The sequence below is a fragment of the Polyodon spathula genome, chromosome 29 (genome assembly GCF_017654505.1).
Source record: "Polyodon spathula isolate WHYD16114869_AA chromosome 29, ASM1765450v1, whole genome shotgun sequence".
Classification (NCBI taxonomy): domain Eukaryota; kingdom Metazoa; phylum Chordata; class Actinopteri; order Acipenseriformes; family Polyodontidae; genus Polyodon; species Polyodon spathula.
Window position 1 is genome coordinate 4,763,338 of NC_054562.1, and position 19,887 is coordinate 4,783,224.

Here is a 19,887-nt window from a genome sequence, read left to right on the forward strand (position 1 = left end):
AAATAGGCTTCCTGCATATAGAGTCGCTGTCATAGTGGCATGACAGTAGCCTGTCCCTGATCTTCCGCACCCCTGCTAAGGGATAGCTCTAAAATTAGCAAAAATAAGTTTTATTCTCGCCAAAGCTGGAGGTATTTTGTAAATTAAATGTAAAAACGAATTGATGCAAGACAGTTTTCACGAAGATAGAGGGGGGGTCACACGAGAAGAAGGAAGTGATATTGCAAAACGAGTCGCTGCCTCTCTGTCTGTGAAAGAACAGAACATTTGAAAAGAGAGAAGAGAGCGGACGCAGGGAAGCCCGGAGACATGTCGCTGAAGCTGCCTCGGAACTGGGATTTCAATCTCCGAACCGAAGCCAGTAGGATAGGTAACGACTTTTCTTAATCCCTATGCTGTGCAGCAGCTTCTGCTTCAGGGAGAGAAAACAAAAAAAAAAGAAGTCACTGAGCAGCACAGAGATGCTCTAAGTGTGGCTTGTTCCCCTTGGCGTGCCCTGTCTGTCTCTTCCAGTTTAAACGCTCTGCAGATGCACGCTGTTGTCAGTGTGAAGTGGAGTTGTCTATACTGTGCCTGTCTTGTGTTTGTTATCTCTGCTAGGTACCCTGTGCTAGTGTCGAAAGAGCCTGGTTAGTGAGGGGATGTGAAGTAATAATAATAGATTAAGGTTTCTGCATCATCTCTTGTTCTGTATTTTTAGGTAGTTCAAAACTTATTTATTTTATTTTTAAAACTTTGTTTATACACCAAATAAGGGAAAGAAATTTTTTTTTTTTTGTAATTAATTTTTTTCAAACATATTCTATGATGCTTTTATGACGCTGTTTATATTAACTCTATATAAGGTATGAGAAGTATCCAGCAAAGCTTGCATGCATTATAAAGTATAGCGCAGATAGGAAACGTCATATAATTACCTACAGTTGCAGACAGTCTAGCTCAGGGATCCAGGTTTAACAGGTACAATGATTCAGGGTCTGGATGGAGGTTTAATTAATTGGTTCAGTTAAACAATTTAGAACAGGGTTGGAACAAAGACCAGGGCTGGAAGGAGCAGCTTTGGCCAACCCTGGTGTAGCTCCGTTGGGAAACGACCCTGACAGCCTGATTTTTATAAGTTAGATATTCAAGGCTTGCTTGGAACTCTAACTCAAGCTAGCCTTGAACACAGTAAACAGAGTTTGCAGTCTGAGGGGGGAACTCGGTAGGGTTAGGGTATAGATCAGGGGGATGGGGCAGTTCGGTGTGGAGTATATAGCTAGGGTAATGCTCTACATGTGATATTCAAGTCAATAGATTCGTTTTGGTGTGTGACTATGATTACTGAAGTCGCTTTGAACGGGGTCATTTAAAAGAAGCAACTGTTTTATTTATTTTTTTCAGTTCAAACCCCTTTTCTTGCAGGCTGGCATAGCTTCCTGTTTTGTGTAGCAGGGGAGAGCTCTGATCTTGCAAGATGGTGCGATAACCACGTTCTCTGTTCAATGCATCTTCCTTACTGAGTTAGATCCTGTCCCTACACAAGCGGGACTTCCCTTTGAAAGCAAACTGAGCCAGATAATTGAAGTTATATGACTTGGAAGATTTTTTTTTATGGTAAGGACAGTAAAGCTGTGACAAGACATGCTTCCCCACTTGGTCTCTTTATGGTCAAACCCCAAGCCTGCTCTGGACTGGAGGGAGCACCCTTTCTCTTAGAGGGAGGGAGGGAGGGAGCAGATCAGTCTCCATGCCTCAAACCTGGACTGGACTGGGGGGAGCACCCCTTCTCTTAGGGGGTGAAGGAGGGAGCAGTTCGGTCTCCATGCCTTCTGCTTGTAAGAATGCCAGTGCCAATACTATGCAGGCTGTATGGTGTCTCTTGATGCCATTTGTACTTCTTACTACAGATGTGCTTCACCAAAGTAGAGTAAGCAGCGGCACTGTCTTTCTACAAGTAATAATAAATGCGTTTAATGTCGAGCAGGTGGCTAAGAGGACCAGAGCACCGTTGTGTAATGCTGTCCCACGCTGGGAGTTTGCTAACAAGGATTTCTCAAGATCACATTACAGTAGAGAAACACACATGGTAACTCCCTTGTTTTCACTGCTGTAAACTTATGCTAAGACGCAGGAATCCTAGCGTTGCCGAGCAACCTGGTATGCTAACTGTCATTTAATCTGCTGACAATAAAAACAAAACAGAGGCTCGCATAACTGTCTGGATAGCGAGTCCCTTCTTTAATTATTATTAATTCGTTATTTAGCAGACACTTTTATCCAAAGCGACTTGCAGAGATTAGGGGGGGGGGGTGACTGCTGCTGCTGCTGCAGAGTCACTGCCAATAGGACCTTGTTTGTTGTACAGCTCAAGCTTTGCCCAGCCTGCCTGTCTTGTCTGTGTTTCTGCTTGTCATTGTGTGTGTGTTTGTTTGTTTTGCTCCCTTCCAGCAGATGTTTATCTCAGAGAAGCAACGGCAGCTTTTCTCTTCTACGGAACAATCTGAACCAATTCACTCGACAGGAAGCGGATCAGGTTAGACTATTGAGGGCTACTTCCTCCCAGCTGCACCCAGTTTTCTTGTGCAGGATCTCACTGCTGTAAATTGAGATTTGTGTCTGTCAAACGAGAAAACAAAATGGAATAAATAACTACAACCACACACCACTGTAACTGTAGTTATTTTCATTCTGATATACATACAGTATTTATTTAATAATATTTAATGGTTTTAATAGCTCCTCGTGTTTCGTTCACTTTTGGTTTGAATTGTCTTCTCTCTGAACTCCGGCTGCATCCTGGCTTCCCTGACCTGGCTCAACCTCTCCTTCCCCTCGCCAGCTCGCTCCAAGAGCCTGATGCCCGGGGAGCCCTTCTCTGGCATGGGCCACCCTGTGTCCCCCAGCACCCTGGAGAGACCCCTCAAGACGGGCTGGCTGAAGAAACAAAGGTCCATCGTGAAGAACTGGCAGATGCGCTTCTTCGTGCTGAAGGGACAATACCTGTATTACTACAAGGATGAGAAGGACAGCATGTTCCAGGTGAGGCTTTGAACCCCGGAGGAGGGCTCTCCTTCTCCGCAGTGTGGCTCACTTCGTTTAGAGGTGAAGGCTCGACATTCGGGTGTTATTATTATTTTATTAGTTATTTAGCAGATGTGTTTATCCAAAGCAACTGACAGAGTAGGAGGTGAACTCTGCTTCATCAACAACTGCTGCTGCTGCTGCAGAGTCTCTTCCAATAGAACCTCGTTTGTTTCACATCTCGTCCGCAGGACGGAGCACAAGGAGGTTCAGTGACTTGCTCAGGGTCACACACAGCGAGTCAGTAGCTAAGTTTAATATAGAGGGAGGGAGGGAGGGGAGGGAGTTATTCAATATAGAGGAAGGAGGGATACAGTTTTGTATTAAGATGTATTCTCTGTCTTTATATATTTTAGTCGGTGATGCCATGTAAGTGCTTTGGCAACACAATTATTTTTTTTTTATTGTCTCGCCAGTTTGAATTTGACTGAGGTGAGATTGAACTGGGAACCTCCTGGTATCAAGCCCCTTTTTAGCCACTGGACCTACGAAGAAAGTCAAAGTGACAAATGTTGTGTAGATTTCTGATACCAGACAGTGAAGAACACAGGGCAGTGTGCGACAAGCCTGGCCCCGGGAGGGTAGATCAGCAGTTAGTTTTTCTAGCGGAGTCACCCCCTTTTGAAGTTGTGGTCCATGTGAATTAGTGACTTGGGTCTGTGCAAAACAAAAAAAAAAAAAGGCATTACAAATATATCAAAGGAAAATGAAAATCATAAATCTGGTTTGAGTCACCAACATGCTACACTGGGTGTGGGCCCTCCACTAACCCACTCTTCAATATTTCACGTTCTGATGTGCAAGAAAAATAAGCAAGGATGACTACATCTGTATGGGGATTTTTACAGTGTAAACCGGCAGAGGATTTTGCATTGCTCTTTGTGTGAAAATACTTTCCTAACTCTGCAAGTGATTCCCTGCTGTTGGTTAATGAACAGAGTCGGCTTAAGAAAAATTAAAAAGAGGCTCTGTTGTAATGTGGTTGTTCTGCACCTACTTGTAAAGACTTTTAGGGTCTTGAAAGCTTGTATATAAATTAGCTCACGAACAGTACAGGCCCAATTGCATGAAATTATAATAGTGTGTTTTTGTGCGTTTGTGTGTGTTTAGGGTTCCATCCTTCTGCAAGGCAGTCAGGTGAACGAACTCGCTTCAAACCCAGAGGAACCTGGCAAGTTCCTGTTTGAAATCATCCCGGGTAAGTGGCCCTGTGCTGCCTCTTCTGTGCTTTTCTGACTGCTTGCTTCGCTGCGTGGGTCTTGCACACAAAGCAGGCGTCTTCATTTACTGCTGACAGCTCTTCAGCAGAATCGCAGAGAGCCTCCCTGCCGGCTTCTCAGAATTCAGTTTTGCTGACTTTCTGACGCAGTTCTGTTTTTTTTTGGCGGCTTAGAGATGCACATCTGACATGACGTTTTGCAAAGGGAGTGGGAGGGGGTTAGTGCCCTAGCCCTGCACAACTCACACTGTTCAGAGGCTGCTTCAAAAAAGAAAGGCCATGAGATAGGCAGAATTAGTCATTCAGCAGAGGCTGAATCTGGCTGAATCACCCTAGGGGGGGTGAACTTTGCATCAACTGCTGCTGCTGCTGCTGCAGAGTCATGCAAAGTATGTTCCATCTGTGACCCATTGAGGCTTCAGGCATGGCAGCTCACCTGGAAAGGTGTTTGCACTGAGGTGTGGAGCTTGTGCGACTGGTATTACTGATCAATAGAAGAGACAACAAAGTTTAAAAGTGTTGCACTTGATCGGTCATATCGCCAGAAAGGAGACCCCCTCCCCCCTCCCTCCCCCCACACCTTCAACTGCTTCTTTCCTGTCATTACAAACCAGCTGCAGGGGAATGGCATGGAAACCTGCTTTAACCCAAAAACAGTACCTGGATATCTGGAGCGCTTTCCCAGGTTTTGTGCGTGATGTTCCCACCGTCGCTCGCTTTAAATCAACTCTCAAGACCCACCTGTTCTCTCTTGCTTTCCATGCTCTTTAAGCCTGATCTCTGCTATTAGCTGCTGTGTTGCTGCTACATTCTTTTCTTCATCTCTTGCATCCACAATGTTTTAGAATTATTTTTAAATCCTATCCTTGTATTTAATGTATTATGCATTGTTGTTTTTTTCACTGTATCTTGTAAAGAGCTTTTTTATGGTGATCCACTATGAAAGGCGCTATATAAAATAAAGATTGATTGATTGATTGCTATCATGTGTTCTCTCTAAACTGCGCATTTTAGACCTAGGTAGCTAACGGCGGTGTAAAAACTGCGAGTGGCAGTTTGGGGGTTAACAACGCAGTCCCTTTGGTTCCCTCACAGGCAGCTGTGGGGACCGGGAGCGCACAAGCCAGGACTCCCACGTACTGATGGCAAACTCTCAGAATGAGATGGAGGAGTGGGTGAAAACCCTGCGCAGAATGATGGGCGTGCCCGCCAGCGGAGGTGCGCCGGGCATGCGGCACTGTGCAATTTTATTTTCCTGTTTCGTTTTAATAGATAAGCAGGTCACGTGTTGCTTAAATGTGAGTTTAAAAATAAATAAATAAATAAATAATAGTAACAATAATAATATTGCTTTCCTTCTTTCTTTTTTTATTTCTTTCTCCCCCTCTTCCTACCTCTCCCCAATTTCTTTCTTTTTCCTTTTTTCTTCCTCTCTCCCTACCTCTCCCCTTCTACCTCTCACCTTTCTTTTCCTCTCCCCCTCTCCTTTCTTTCTTTCTCTTCCTCTTCCCCTCCCCCTCTTTCTTTTTTCTCCTTCTCTCCCCTCTTTCTTTCCCCCCCCCCCCCCCCCCCCACCCTCATAGCAGTGTTTGGGCAGAGTCTGGCTGACACGGTAATGTATGAGCAGAAGTTTGGCCAGCACCTCGTCCCCATCCTGGTGGTGAAGTGTGCGGAGTTCATCCTGGAGCACGGACTCAGCGAGGAGGGGATATTCCGCCTGCCAGGGCAGGACAACCAGGTGAAGCAGTTCCGAGACACGTTCGATGCAGGCGAGAGGCCCTCGTTCCCCAGGTGAGGAGCCACCCCCCCCCCCCCACCCAATAAGACAGGATGAGCCGTGCTGCTACGTGGGTAGCGCAAAAATAATCAATGAGTGACAGAAGCTATAAACAACAAGGCGTGAAGTCTCAACTAATTGATTAGCTTTGAGTTACCCCAGAGCAACTTGCAGGTGTTCCAGGGCAGTACAGGGTTACAATGCAAGCTTCATATTTAAACACAGTGTAGTTTACAGTAAGTGAAATAAGTGTGCCTTTAATTTACCAGACCTCTCTGTGCTTAACAGTGCTTTCACTGTTCTTTAGGGTTTTACTATGGGGAACTTTTGTAAGGGAAGGGGAAGGACTGAGCAGCGCAAGCAGTTGTGATTGTGAAGGCAGGCAGGCAGGCAGGCTGTGCATCTTCACCAGGGGTTTTTTTCCGTTGCAGCAGGGGATGTGGTTGAGCAGAAAGCGTGGGCGTGGCACAGGTCACATCCGCGCAGATTGCACGCAACCAAAAGTTTCCCCAAGTAAAAGCTAAGCAAAGTGAACTAAAGCATAGTTTTTACACTGAACTTTCCGGCAGCAGGGCCATGATCTATACAAGCGTAGCGTGACTTAAATAAATAAATAAATAAAAAGAAAATGCATGTCCTGCTTACTGAAAGTACACTAAAATGTTTTTGGTTTCTTTTGCTCCCGTGCTTTGCAGTGACACCGATGTCCACACGGTGGCGTCCTTGTTCAAGCTATATCTCAGAGAGCTGCCCGAGCCTGTCATCCCCTGGTCACAGTACGAAGACTTCCTGAACTGTAGCACTGAGGGAGAGGTGGTAGGGAAACATCCTGTTTGCTTGCTGTCTTTCTGCTTGTGGCTATTCACTCCACACCCATAGAGCCTGAATGAGGCTTTCCATACTGTATCACTGGAATTAGAGTTCAATTTTTCTTTCTTTCTTTCATAAATATCTCTAGATCCCCTGTAATTCCAACCCATCTGGTAAACCATTTCCTTTTAATGTGTACATATAAAATAAACTAATCATGGCACATTTCTTTTTTTCATAAAACCCTGACCTTTTTTTTTTTCTAAATAAAAAGCTTTGCTGCTACTGTTCTCAAGCATATTTTTAAAACCAGCATTTTCATTCAAATAGCTTCTGCTAGTTTATTTTTTAAAATAAATGTACCTTCTGATCTTATCCACAACTGCAGGCACCTGATCATAAATTCCGATGTAAAAAAAACCCAAGCAGGCATCTGCCGTCTTCATTGTTATGTGACTACTTGACTTCTTTGATATTGTGGTAATACCCTATACCTTTAGCTAGAATTTTATTTTACTTTCATTGGATTAGCTGGTAGCAAGCAAAGGGCAATTCATCTCTCCGCAAAGCGCCTTGCTGCAGCCATCCTTCTTGCTCTGTGTTCGTAGAGTATCGACCTCTTCAACCATCCATCTATCTCTGTCCATCAGCCTTCCCCTGTCCTTGTCTCTCTTAACAAAAAAAAAAAAAAAAAAAATTAAAAATCACAACCTGAAAGTGAAAACAGGGAACTAGCCTGTTTGCCGCACATCACGGTCGGCAGTGACGTTTCTCCAATCTTTCAGGGCCAGGAACAGCTAGAGAATCAGATTGCCCTTCTCCCCAGGGCAAACTACAGCCTTCTCAGCTACATCTGCAGGTACGCTGTCGTGATGTTCTCCTCGAACTCTGTGTGCCCTTCTGATAGCGTTTCCCACACTTGAAAGTGCATCCACAGAAATGCCCTCCATAGTAAAAGCATTGCAAAAAAGCATCTTGTGTATTGTACCCTACCTTCCCACACAGGCTGGTGCCCCCACAACAGCATCAGCAGCAGGACTAACTCTTTCTGTTTGTGTGTGCTTGCGTGTCAGGTTTCTGTACGAAATACAGCTGAACTCCAGCGTCAACAAAATGAGCGTGGAGAACCTGGCAACCGTAATTGGGGTCAATCTGCTGAAGCCAAAAATTGAAGACCCAGTAACCATCATGAAAGGTGGGCATGAGCTTTGCGCAGCTGGGTGTAGAAGAGCTCGAGGAGCCCTGGCGTTTTTGAATGAAGGCAACAAGATGTTCCGAATCGTTTGGGTGTCAAGTACATCTTCCAAAAGTACTGCATAGCTGAGTTGGTAGCGTGCATGCCAACACTCCCTATAAGGTCAGGATAGTCCTGATTTTCCTTGCAAATGTCCCACGTCACGATGCATAGGAAGAATGTCCTGATATTTACACATAGAAAAAAATTCAATTATTCTGCACAGTAGAGTCATTGAAAACCAAACACTATGCTCTTCGTGCATCTGACACATCTGCTGATCACTAACTTACTAAGGGAAGAATGCTTCATTGTGTCTGTTTACTGTCATGCTGGTCGTGTGGTGTTGAGTTGAGGGGATAAGTCTGTTATTATATGAGTGTTTTTTGCTTATGACCCCCCCTAGGGGACGAGAGTCCCGCTGAAGAGTTCACAAATGTTAGCAAGTATGGGGTACCATAGAATATAAACCAGTGCATGCACACACAGAGACTCTCCTCGTAATCATGTAATAATTGCACAGTACCCAAAAAGGTTCAAAATATTTGTAGAAAAAACGAGTTTATCCTAAAACAGCCCATCCGAAACATCTAAAGGCGGCTCGGACTGTATGATGAAAGTTTGGTGAAGCTTGGTGTGAAATCAAGGTAGTTATTGCGTTCACCTTGTGCAGAGTTACAGACAGACATGGTCAGCTCCCACAAGGGTCCTCGTTTTGTTAAAAAGGACGCTAAGCACTCTTTGCGTCCCACATACGGACTATTTTGGGGTTGCTGCATCTTACAAAAAATAACGATTATTTTACCTCTAACGGTTTTTCACTTTGCAGGCACGCCCCAGATTCAGAAGGTCATGACGGTGATGATCAGCCGACACCAAGAGCTCTTCCCCAAGTCCAAAGACGCCACCCCCGCGTCACCCCTGCAGAAGAGCGAGAGCAAGAGGTCCAATGCCCCGCGCAGCTTTGTGGGCTGGGACGTGGCAGAGGACCCTAGCAGCGGCAAGGAAGACACGGTACGTAGCCAGCAGCCAGCAGGCTAACTGCACAATATCAGAAAACACACCGCAGAAGAAGGCAGTACAAAACTGCGCCTAACAGAATTCCTCAGGAAATCGTGGAATTCACAGTCTTCTATGGATTCGCCAATATTCTGCAGCTGCATTGTTACATTGTCGTTATCCTTCACAGAGTGCTAAAGTGATCTGAAACAATGCGCTCAGCTGCTCGGTTCTAGTCTTGTTAAATGAACAGCTGTTTTTCTGAGTTAATTGAGAGTTGAGACTTTGAAAATGTGGCCCAATGAAAATTCTCCTTTTTCATGTGCAGTTTTTGTTTGACAGTTTCCTGAAGATTTTGCTGTCAGAACTGCTCACTGTATTAAACTGGAAGCACTTCACCCATGCATTGTGGGATATGATTAGGTGTATTTGTTTTACTTTTTTTTTTTTGTTAGCTGTTAAATACAAATACTAAACACGCAAGGTTCTGCGCAGAACCCTCGGGTAGGTAGCTGCTGAAAACGTCTGCAGGTTTTTTGCTTATTGTCCCACAGATTCGGACTGTCTCCACACATCAGCCGTTCAGTAGTTCAGGACAAACCCCCACAAACACAGAGCTGGTAATGAATGCTACTCCTTTGATTGTGTATCATGGTAGATGATTAAACACATGGCCTCAATCTTACTAGGATTGAAGGTCTGCCGTTTGGCCATTTGGATGAGTGATAGATTCCCCTGTGGTTAACCGTGGGGTAATTGAAGAAAGGGGGTGATTGGGAGGAGGTGGGGGGGATTGTGGATTCATTGGATGAAAAAAACAGGTGGCAGGTCAATTTGTATTTGTTATCATTGACTGAAGGGTGATGTAATGGGAATGGAAGGGCAGCCTTCCCTCCTGATCTTAGAGACTTGCATCAATTGCACAGATATCCTTAAAGTAGGTGAACAAAACAAATGACAGCTGTGGTCAACATAACCTAGTTATAACTGAACAACAATTTTCAGGTATTTTTGTAATTTGGTATTTATTTATTTATTTATTTTTTATACCCTTTTCAAAAATGTTTCACGAACTTCAACCTTATTAATGGTTAACAGACCTTAACAAAGATTCCGGGGTAAAGCTAATCAATATATCCTTCCAGAACAACGATCAAGCACTCTCAGAGTCTGTGGAGAACCTGTCCTCCCCCTCCTGTAGTGCTGCTGAGGGTCCTGGGATCCAGTCCACCGACAGGGGAGACCTCTGGACAGCCAGCCCTCGCAAGCGCACCCAGACCCTGCCCTCCCGCAAGCCTTCCTTCGGCTCTCAGGGGGAGGCGGAGGGCGGCAGAGCTGGGGTCCTAAACGAAGACATGTGGAACCTCCTGGGGACCTCCCCTCCCAGCTCGGACCCCGATAAAAGGACCCTATCGGAGGACATTTTCAAGATTTTGGACCTCCAGCGGGTGTCGCTGTTCCCAAGCTCTACGATGACAGGCGAGAACGATTGTAGCGCCGCGAATGGGCCGGTAGGTAAAGTCACAGAAGCAGCAGGCAAACAGACAGAGATCTGTTCCTTCACACCCAAGAGCCTCGCTCTCCAGACGAGAGGACTGAAGAGCCTACGGGCGACGGATGAAGATGAGAACAAGGCAGGGGGTCAAGAAGTACCAGGGAACTCGCTGCTGGGGAGAGAGGTGGAGCTGAGGAAAGAAACAGAGAGGCAGAAGTCTCTCTATGAGGCTCACATCAGCAGGTATGTGCTTGCGCTCTTATTGTTTCAAGTTTCAGTTTCCCAGAAGTTTCATGAGGGTGTTTTTTTGTTGTTTGAATGAGTTATGAAGAATTTTCCGACTTAGTTTTTTTTCCCAGGAATATTCTAGGGCGCTCTGGTGTTCTGAGGTCTTGGAATGAAATTTCCCTGTTGTAGCCACTGACTCGCTGCGTGACCTTTTTGCGCAATTATTAAAGGATCTGTTTAAAAGAAATACAAATGCAATCACTTTTGTGTTTTCTGTTGTCTTGGTCTGCAGTGTTTTAATTTCACAAATGTATGACAAAAGCATAGCGGGAAAGTTTTAAAAAGTATGTCGTTTATAAAGGATGTACGCATATATTTTATAGTCAGGGTTTTTTTTTTTTTTTTTTTTTTTTTAATTTAGTCATCGCAAGTGGTTTTTTACACCGGTTTTCTCCCCAATTTCAAATGCCCAATTATTATTTTTATCCTGGTTCATCACTGCAACCCCCCAGCGAAACACGCATCCTCTGAAACGTGTTCCTGCCGATCCCTAATTTTTCGCACTGTGGATCCACAGCGAAGCCACCAGACCTGTAGTGCTGGAGGACAACGCAGATCTGAATGGCTTCACCATAGACCTGCAGGCGCCCTGTCAGCCACAGAGGTCACTGGCACACGGTGAACCGTGGATTCCCCTGCCGACCTAATCTCTCCCTACCTGTGCGGTGCTCGACAAATTGTGTGCTGCCCCCTAGGAACCCCCGATCACGGTCGGCGATGACACAGCCTGGATTCAAACCTGTGATCTCCAGGCTATAGGGCGCATCCTGCACTCCACGCGTAGCGCCTTTACTGGATGTGCCTCTCGAGAGACCTTAGTCAGGTTTTTAAGAGGTCTCCTGGTTCCGCTTGAGGACTACGAAAGAAAGAAAAGATTTTTGCATGAGAGCATGTCTTGGCAGATACATTTGTTAAGAAGAGCAAATACTTCAGGTATAAATTCCCCCTGGTGTATAAATACACGCTGTGAAAGACCAGTTGTATTAATATTCTGTCTGCCTGTATGTGTGTGTGTGTGCAGCCTGGAGAAGACGAACTGTGAGCTGTCTGTCAAGGTGTCGGAGCTGCGCGAGTCGCTGGCGGAGGAGAGGAAGAGGAGCTCCGCTCTAGAAATCCGGCTCCGGAACGTGGAGTGGGCCAGGGATGAAGCGGAGAAACGCAACAAAGCACTGGACAAGGAGATCCAGGAATTCCTCACCAAGACCCCAGCCTCCTAAAGGAAAATCCATCCTTCGGATGAGACATTAGGTCCTATTGGAAGTGACTCTGCAGCAGCAGTTATTGATGCATAGTTCACCCCCTAGTCTCTGTAAGTCGCTGCAGATAAAAAGCATCTACTAAATGACTCATTAATTAATTCAAGGAAAGACCGGTCCTGGAGCAGTTTGTAAGCTTGGGATCTTAAGGCTGTCATATCATTTCTATACACTTGCCGGTGTCGTGTTAAGATGTTCCTTGTGGTCAAAAATTGGGACTAAACGTGACTGAAAGCTATGGGTCTCCAAAAACACCTTCCACCCAACAGCAGAGGAGAGGGAGCAAGTCTCAGCCGCACAACATCACACATCTTAAGAAACAGGATGAGGTCTCTCTTTGTTTCTCCTGGAATCCCTTTCTTGTTTTTCTCATCATAATGACCCGTCTCCTCTCCAAGACCAGAGAGTGCAGAACTCGGTTGTGGAACTCTATTCCAGTTACCGTTAGGCAGGTTGAAACGCTGGATTCTTTTATGTCTAAACTCAAAACCTAGTATTCTGAATGTGCTTTTTATACAATGGGTTGTAGCTGGAGTGAGTTGTACACACGAGCGCTCGTTTCGTTTTTTAACTTTGCACAGAGCTTTGGGAAGTCGTTAGTGTGAAAGGAGGGCGCTAGATAGAAATACATTTGTATTGTATGGGTGCCTGCTGAACATCACACTGCTGCTCCGTGCTGTAGTGACTTTCTTATATAATCTGGACTTGACTATTCTGAAGCAGATGACGGTGATTTATCAGCCTCTAAAATCTCTTGGCAAAACTCAAATCAGAAAAGGTATCCTAAGCTTGTTTTCTTGCAGTTTTTGTATCATTAACATTATAATCGTTCTCAAGAAATTATCCTTTGCAACCATATAATATATATATATATATATATATATATATATATATATATATATATATATATATGTGACACAGCAGGGGGAGGAGAGAATGAAAATGTAGTCCTGGGGTTCACATGGAGGACTATATCCCCCAGAATGCTTCGGGGGGCTGGAATTTGAGTCAGGATGGGAAACCTGCCTCTAATGGAATGAGAGACACCTGCCTGTGGTTAAGCAGGCAGGTATTTAACCAGGTCTGCTTACACAGGTGTCAGAGGTTCCACACAGAGACAGACTCTCTAATTCCAGCTCCTGGGCATTCTCAGGGATGTAGTCCTGTATCAATTTTAACCCCAGGACTACATTTTCCCTCTCCCCTTTTCCCTAACTTGAAACGGGGTCCTATATATATATATATATATATATATATATATATATATATATATATATATATATATATATATACACAGCTCTGGAAAAAATTAAGAGACCACTGCAAAATTATCAGTTTCTCTGGTTTTACTATTTATAGGTATGTGTTTGGGTAAAATTAACATTTTTGTTTTATTCTATAAACTACTGACAACATTTCTCCCAAATTCCAAATAAAAGTATTGTCATTTAGAGCATTTATTGCAGAAAATGACAACTGGTCAAAATAACCAAAAAGATGCCGTGTTGTCAGACCTCGAATAATGCAAAGAAAATAAGTTCATTCATTTTTAAACAACACAATACTAATGTTTTAACTTAGGAAGAGTTCAGAAATCAATATTTGGTGGAATAACCCTGATTTTCAAGCACAGCTTTCTCTTGGCATGCTCTCAACCAGTCTTTCACATTGATGTTGGGTGACTTTATGCCAATCCTTTATGCCAATCCTGAATCCGCTCCATGCCACACAGCCAGGTCAATCAAGGTGTGGATGGAGGACCACCAGATCAAGACCCTGTCATGGCCAGCCCAATCTCCAGACCTGAACCCCATTGAAAACCTCTTGAATGTGATCAAGAGGAAGATGGATGGTCACAAGCCATCAAACAAAGCCGAGCTGCTTGAATTTTTGTGCCAGGAGTGGCATAAAGTCTTCCTAAGTTAAAACATTAGTATTGCGTTGTTTAAAAATGAATATGAACTTATTTTCTTTGCAACACTGCATCTTTTTGGTTATTTTAACCAGTTGTCATTTTCTGCAAATAAATGCTCTAAATGACAATATTTTAATTTGGAATTTGGGAGAAATGTTGTCAGTAGTTGATAGAATAAAACAAAAATGTTAATTTTACCCAAACACATACCTATAAAGAGTAAAACCAGAGGAACTGATAATTTTGCAGTGGTCTCTTAATTTTTTCCAGAGCTGTGTGTTCTTATACTGTGATACTGTGACTAAGATCTTATACTGTGTGTCATTGTTTTTATTTTATTTTTTTTAATTAAAAAGTCCTCAGGGATACAACGACCCTGTCTGGAACAGGGTTGATTGTTCAGAATGTTATTTTGTAATTTTTTTTAACAGTGAGGAAGAAATCAATTGAGCAAATAAACTGCATTGTATTTGATATAAAATAATCTTCCGTTCTGCAATGAAATCAGCAGCAGCCTGCACTTCGAATTCAAATTGTGTTTAAAAACATCAGTGTTGCAGCTATGGGTTATGTACAGTGATAATAAAACTCATTGGGGAGGGTGTTTAAATGGTAAAGGCTTTTATTGGAAAAAAAAAAGTGTGTGTGTGTATGTTTGTGCATCTTGGTTTGAGCTTGTTCAGTTAATCATAGATAAGAGAAGGAGAGGCGATTGCCTTTTATTGGACTAACTAAACAATAATGAATCAGGACCTCAGAGGTCTCTTCTCCTTCAGGTGAAAGTAAGAAAGAGAGATTGAAGTTTACATTCAAAAGGTGGCATCAGAATTTTAAGAAGAACCCATTTTGAATCGCTGCAATTCCAATGTGAGGAAAAAAACAACAAAAAAACAGGGTGTGTGGTCATATATAAACAACGACAAAAACAAAGACAAAATAAATCAATAAATTATATGAATAAAATGCAAATGAGCACAAAAATATGTAATAATAAATACATTAGCTTTAGTAAACTAAATCAAATCCTGTATGTGGTTGATTTTCACACTGGGGCATGCACTCCTTGAAGCGAACCACATGAGCTGTATTGCTCCCACTAAACTCTTTCAGAATACCATTCTGTTTGTCGTCTTTTGGGTGGTAAACTCGAGCTTTAAAAGTTTATACTAAAGTCTCATATTGTCGCCACAACCCTGCTTGTTATTCTGCCCCAGCACCTCCTGGGTCCATAAATAAAATATAATAATAATAATAATAATAATAATAATAATAATAATAATAATAATAATAATAATAATAATAGTAATAATTGTACTAATAAAAATAATCAGAAATGTGTAACAAAAATGAAAAACAAACCCTGTTTGGATTGTAAGAGATCTGTAGAGATCCCTTGCTTGTTTATATTAATGGAAAGCAGGCTGCTACATGACATCACTTTGGTGTACCAGATTAACATGCAGAAGAGATCACAAGTTATCAGCCCACAGGGATGAGCCTTTTAAAATAAACACAGCTGAGAAAGTCCGGGTACCTCCTTAGACAAAGGTGTAAGACAAGACCCAACAGCCAAGTTAGCAGGAAATCTGTCAAGCTTCAAGTGTCTAGTACCTTTCAACTGTACCTGTCATACAGAACTCAAGACAGAACAGTATACTGTATTTTTGCAGAAATCTTCTAGAAATCTAGTTTTCCTTTATTTTCTTCTGCAGTATAGTTTACAGTAAGTATTATTTGCGCTTGCTGTAAACTATGCTCTATTTCTAGATCAATCTGGACCCTGTAACACCTGTAAGTCGCCTTGGATAAAGGCGCCTGCCAAATACATAGTAATAAAATAATAATCATCATCTCTGGTCCTAGAAAAATGCAGAGCATGCAAATTGGTGGTGGGAAACAAAGAAGGGAACTTTTTAAATTGGATAATAGTAATCTGACTGCTATGTGGTTGATTGTTCCCAAGCTGTTTCCTAACAGCACAAGGGGCAGAGACTGCTTTTAAGGGCACACACATTTCCTTCACTAACTCACTCCCCAATTAGTCACTATGACAGTGGGAAGCTGTGTCGGTGTGGTTTAAAAAAAAAAAAAAGCAGACAATTCACAAAAAAATTCATTTTGTCAGAGAAATTCCATAAATAATCGGCAAGTCAGTATTTCCCCCAGATAAGTGCCAGCCGTCTCCCCCGGCTGTTTGTCAGTGGATAGTGTCTTCTCCCTGGCCCGTCTTGCTTCCATCACAGTCACACTGTCTATCGGTTTGCCCTTATCGCACACTTAACACCACCCCCCCCGCCGAGAATTTCAGCTGCAGAAAACTTTAAATTTAGCAGGATCGCTAACTTTACCGCTATGTCAAAAATTTCCTTCAGGGAAACTTAATGAAAGAATGTTGCCTTGTTAGGACTGACAGTAGCATTTTCAGCATAATTCCACTCTCATCATTAGACATTAGGAACTGGCATTCATTGTGTCTCAGAAACGACTTCCTAAAACGGTCCACGCACAGTACAACTTGCCTGGGTCCTTTAACGAACTAATAACCTCCATTAGGAGGCTGTGTGCTTCAGTGGTTAAAGAAACGGGCTTGTAACCAGCAGTCCCCGGTTCAAATACCAGCTCAGCCACTGTGTGTGACCCCAAGCAAGTCACTGAACCTCCTTGTGCTCCATCTTTGAGGTGAGGTGTTGTTGTAAGTGACTCTGCAGCTGATGCATAGTTCACACACCCTAGTCTCGTATCTTGTAAAGCACTTTGTGATGGTGGGCCGCTATGAAAGGCGCTATATAGAAATAAAGATTATTATTGTCATCGATTATCATTTAAATGCTTGAAACTTTAAGGGCTTCTATACTAATAGTAAGTTTGTTCATTTTTACTAAAGCTGATTTTGTTGTATTGCCAGCATCTATTAAGTTGTATAACTTTTGACTATAAATATTGAATGATGTAATTCGAGACAATGCTGCTTCTTGGTCCAGTCCTCAATCTTTCTGGGTTTTTAAATGGCTTCATAACTTTCAAACCAAGTCACTACCTGCTCTCTTCATGTCAGGGGTAGTGCCTGAAGTAGTATTGTGGTCTAACAGGTTATCTCCACATACTGTAAAAGCTTGATTTCTATGGAAACACCTCCTTTTACTCTAGGGACAGTAGAGCCAAAGCTGAAACGTTTGGTTGAATGTTTAAAAGCGAATGCTGAATGCCAGCACAGCTCAACTACCTTACAAGGGTTACTGCAGGCTAACGATGGCATGGTCTTCAAGCATCATTTAAAAGTCTGATTTTCGCACCAGCTATGGTCATTATTCTTGTGGAGGAGGACAGAAGGACAGCTAGCTCAGATAAAATACCGGGCTCTTGGAAAGCTGATCGGAATTTACGACGGACTGTGAGTATTGCGAGGTGTCATCACGGTGACCCGCACTGTGCCGTATCTGCTTTCCCACACCCAGCGCTGTGCTCACATGACAATCATTAGCACTGTTAAGTGTTGGGGATTTTTACAATCTCTCAAATCCAACGTAAACTTTATTTATTTTTTTGGTATTTCCCCAGAGTGCAATGTCCTATACTTCCTTACAAGTCGTGATTGAGGGCTGAGCATTAAACACCAATTGGAAGCGATTGGTTTTAGCTTGCGTGTCTTAATTTGTAGAATATAAACTTGCCCAGTGTTTTAAGCATTCACAGTGCCTGCCTCGCACACTAGGGCTGTGCAGAAACCCCCTAACTGTCTTTAAGAAGTATTTATGGGGCGGGCATTCAATAAATCCGTTCGTTAATGTTTCGATTTTAAAAACGAGACAAGCTGACCTTCCCTCGCCTTTACAGTTGAGTCCCAAGGCGGTACACCAGTACGGCAGTAAAAATGCCAGCGCCCCGGACGAGAGGAAAATAATCTTCCAATCTGCTTTTGAAACACGCAACGCGTGAGTTAATTGCTGTTGATTTGGTACTCGATTGTAAACACGAGGGAAGGGTAGCTGGTCTTGTTTTGAAATCGACGCATTAATGAATGGATCTGTTGAATGCCTGCTGAATTTGTTTTTAAATACTTATTAAAGGCAAGTAAGGGTTTCTGCGCACCCCAAGTGAACACGATAACATCCCTAAATTTGTAATCCCAGAATAATGCTCTTCATTAACTGAGCATCAGCTTTCTTTAAGTGTGCATTATTGCAAGGGAATTCACACTCCGCCAAACAGGAAGAATCTGAACCCTGTCGCAGTATTGCAAGTGTATCTGTGGGAGCTAAGAGGTCCTGTTTTTCAACCATTTATTTCTAGCTCAGAACATAAGATTAAGCCAGGCTTGACTGCCCTTAAGCAGATAATAATCGCTAACAAGTACCCAAACAATCTTCTTGGACATAGATGAGACTCTTCTCTCAGAACTGCCCAGAATTTTGCGTGAAACCACTGTTTACAAACACAGCTGCTGGGAGATAAGCTCTTTCCTTAGTGGTGCAGCAAGCAGCCAAAAATGACTTGCTCTAACAAGCTTAGAGCATTGCATTTGCATTGTATTATTTATTATGTTTTTTTCAATACTGTAAACACCCTGTGTCATTCATTTAAGCTAATGTAGCGATGCTTTCTTGTTTAAAAGGCTCCTAATTGGGCTGTACTGTAGGACTAAGGTCATTTGTTTGACTTTATTGACTGTACAGTTTCCTGGGAATTTAGCACTGTCTGCTGTTATTTTACATATAGTTATTTATGTGGTTCATATTTTGGTCTGTCTTGTTGCTAAATTTCCAGGGTTCATCCAAAAATTAATTGCTGCAGAGACAAGTTGAGATAAATTAATTAATTTAATGCATACCAATGTTAAATAGATGTGCTTAGGGAACACCTCTGCAAAGGCCACCTGTTGTCTGTTGCCACTACAGTTTTCCCAGCTCCAGATATTTATGCTCGGATATCCATCACAGAGGCTAATCTATCCCAGTGTGAACTGTGGAAAGTGGAAGGAAATGGAGTAACACATCCTGGAGAAGAATTCCTTTAAACAATTGATTCAAATCTGTCACAACCTTTCCCAGACCTAGGCATCCGTCAGTGGCCCGAAAAAACTTCCTATATCAGCCCATGGCTAGACGCACTACAGTTATGGACAGAAGTTCTGCATCGGCTAGAAGTTTAGGATTGAGACATTTTATATATATATATATATATGAACATAATTTTGATATTTTATTTAACATTGTGGAATGAATGAATGAATGACTACAAAATAATACAGCTATCGGAAGCCATAACCGTTGCACAGTAGTATTTCATGTTAGGTTTTGAAATGTCATTTTAATTTAAGTAGATGGAAAAAAACAAAGCAGTGTGTAATTCAATATGTTAACGCAGCATTATTCAGTTTCATTCGACTTTATGAAGCAAAATTTGTTAATTTTATAGGATGATGCAAAACTTTTGGCCCGAGCTGTATTAGACACATGATCCTCTTAATGTTTGCGTAAAATACACCTTATTTTGTTCGAACAACTGCCCACATGATACCAAAGGGTAGGCGCATTTTCTAATTTTATAAACAGTATTAAAATTGACAATACTTGTTATGCCAATCGCAAAGTAATGCGCAAATTTACAAAATCATGTGGGCAGTTGCTGGAATCACTTTCAGAAGGGAAATCGCCACCATAAAACCATCCACCCAACACACACTTCCCAACCCCCACCCCCTTCCCACCACCCTCCTCGATACAACTGTCCTATCCAATATTGTGAGCTACTGAAGAATGTTTACAAAATGCTCATTAAGGAGGATTAGGCAGATAACACACCCACACACACACACACACACTCAGAATCTG

At 42.7% G+C, this 19,887-nt stretch overlaps 1 protein-coding gene across 5 annotated transcripts; it reads left to right on the plus strand.

Moving 5' to 3' along the window:
* Nucleotides 1-12: 12 nt before the first annotated feature.
* LOC121302071 (rho GTPase-activating protein 25-like) lies at nucleotides 13-13,010 on the plus strand. 5 transcript variants are annotated; one of them, XM_041231873.1, is made up of 12 exons: nucleotides 13-370; nucleotides 2,822-3,021; nucleotides 4,174-4,261; nucleotides 5,378-5,500; nucleotides 5,866-6,073; nucleotides 6,755-6,875; nucleotides 7,655-7,728; nucleotides 7,943-8,064; nucleotides 8,933-9,117; nucleotides 9,657-9,722; nucleotides 10,248-10,840; nucleotides 11,907-13,010. In XM_041231873.1, exons 1-12 carry the CDS (start codon nucleotides 310-312, stop codon nucleotides 12,100-12,102), a joined length of 2,037 nt encoding a protein of 678 aa, XP_041087807.1. In that variant the 5' UTR covers nucleotides 13-309; the 3' UTR covers nucleotides 12,103-13,010. The 5 variants fall into 5 exon arrangements, with proteins under 5 accessions (XP_041087807.1, XP_041087809.1, XP_041087805.1 ...); XM_041231875.1 differs by having other exon boundaries at nucleotides 5,869-6,073; XM_041231871.1 differs by lacking the exon at nucleotides 13-370 and adding an exon at nucleotides 2,307-2,515.
* The last annotated feature ends 6,877 nt before the right edge of the window (nucleotides 13,011-19,887 follow it).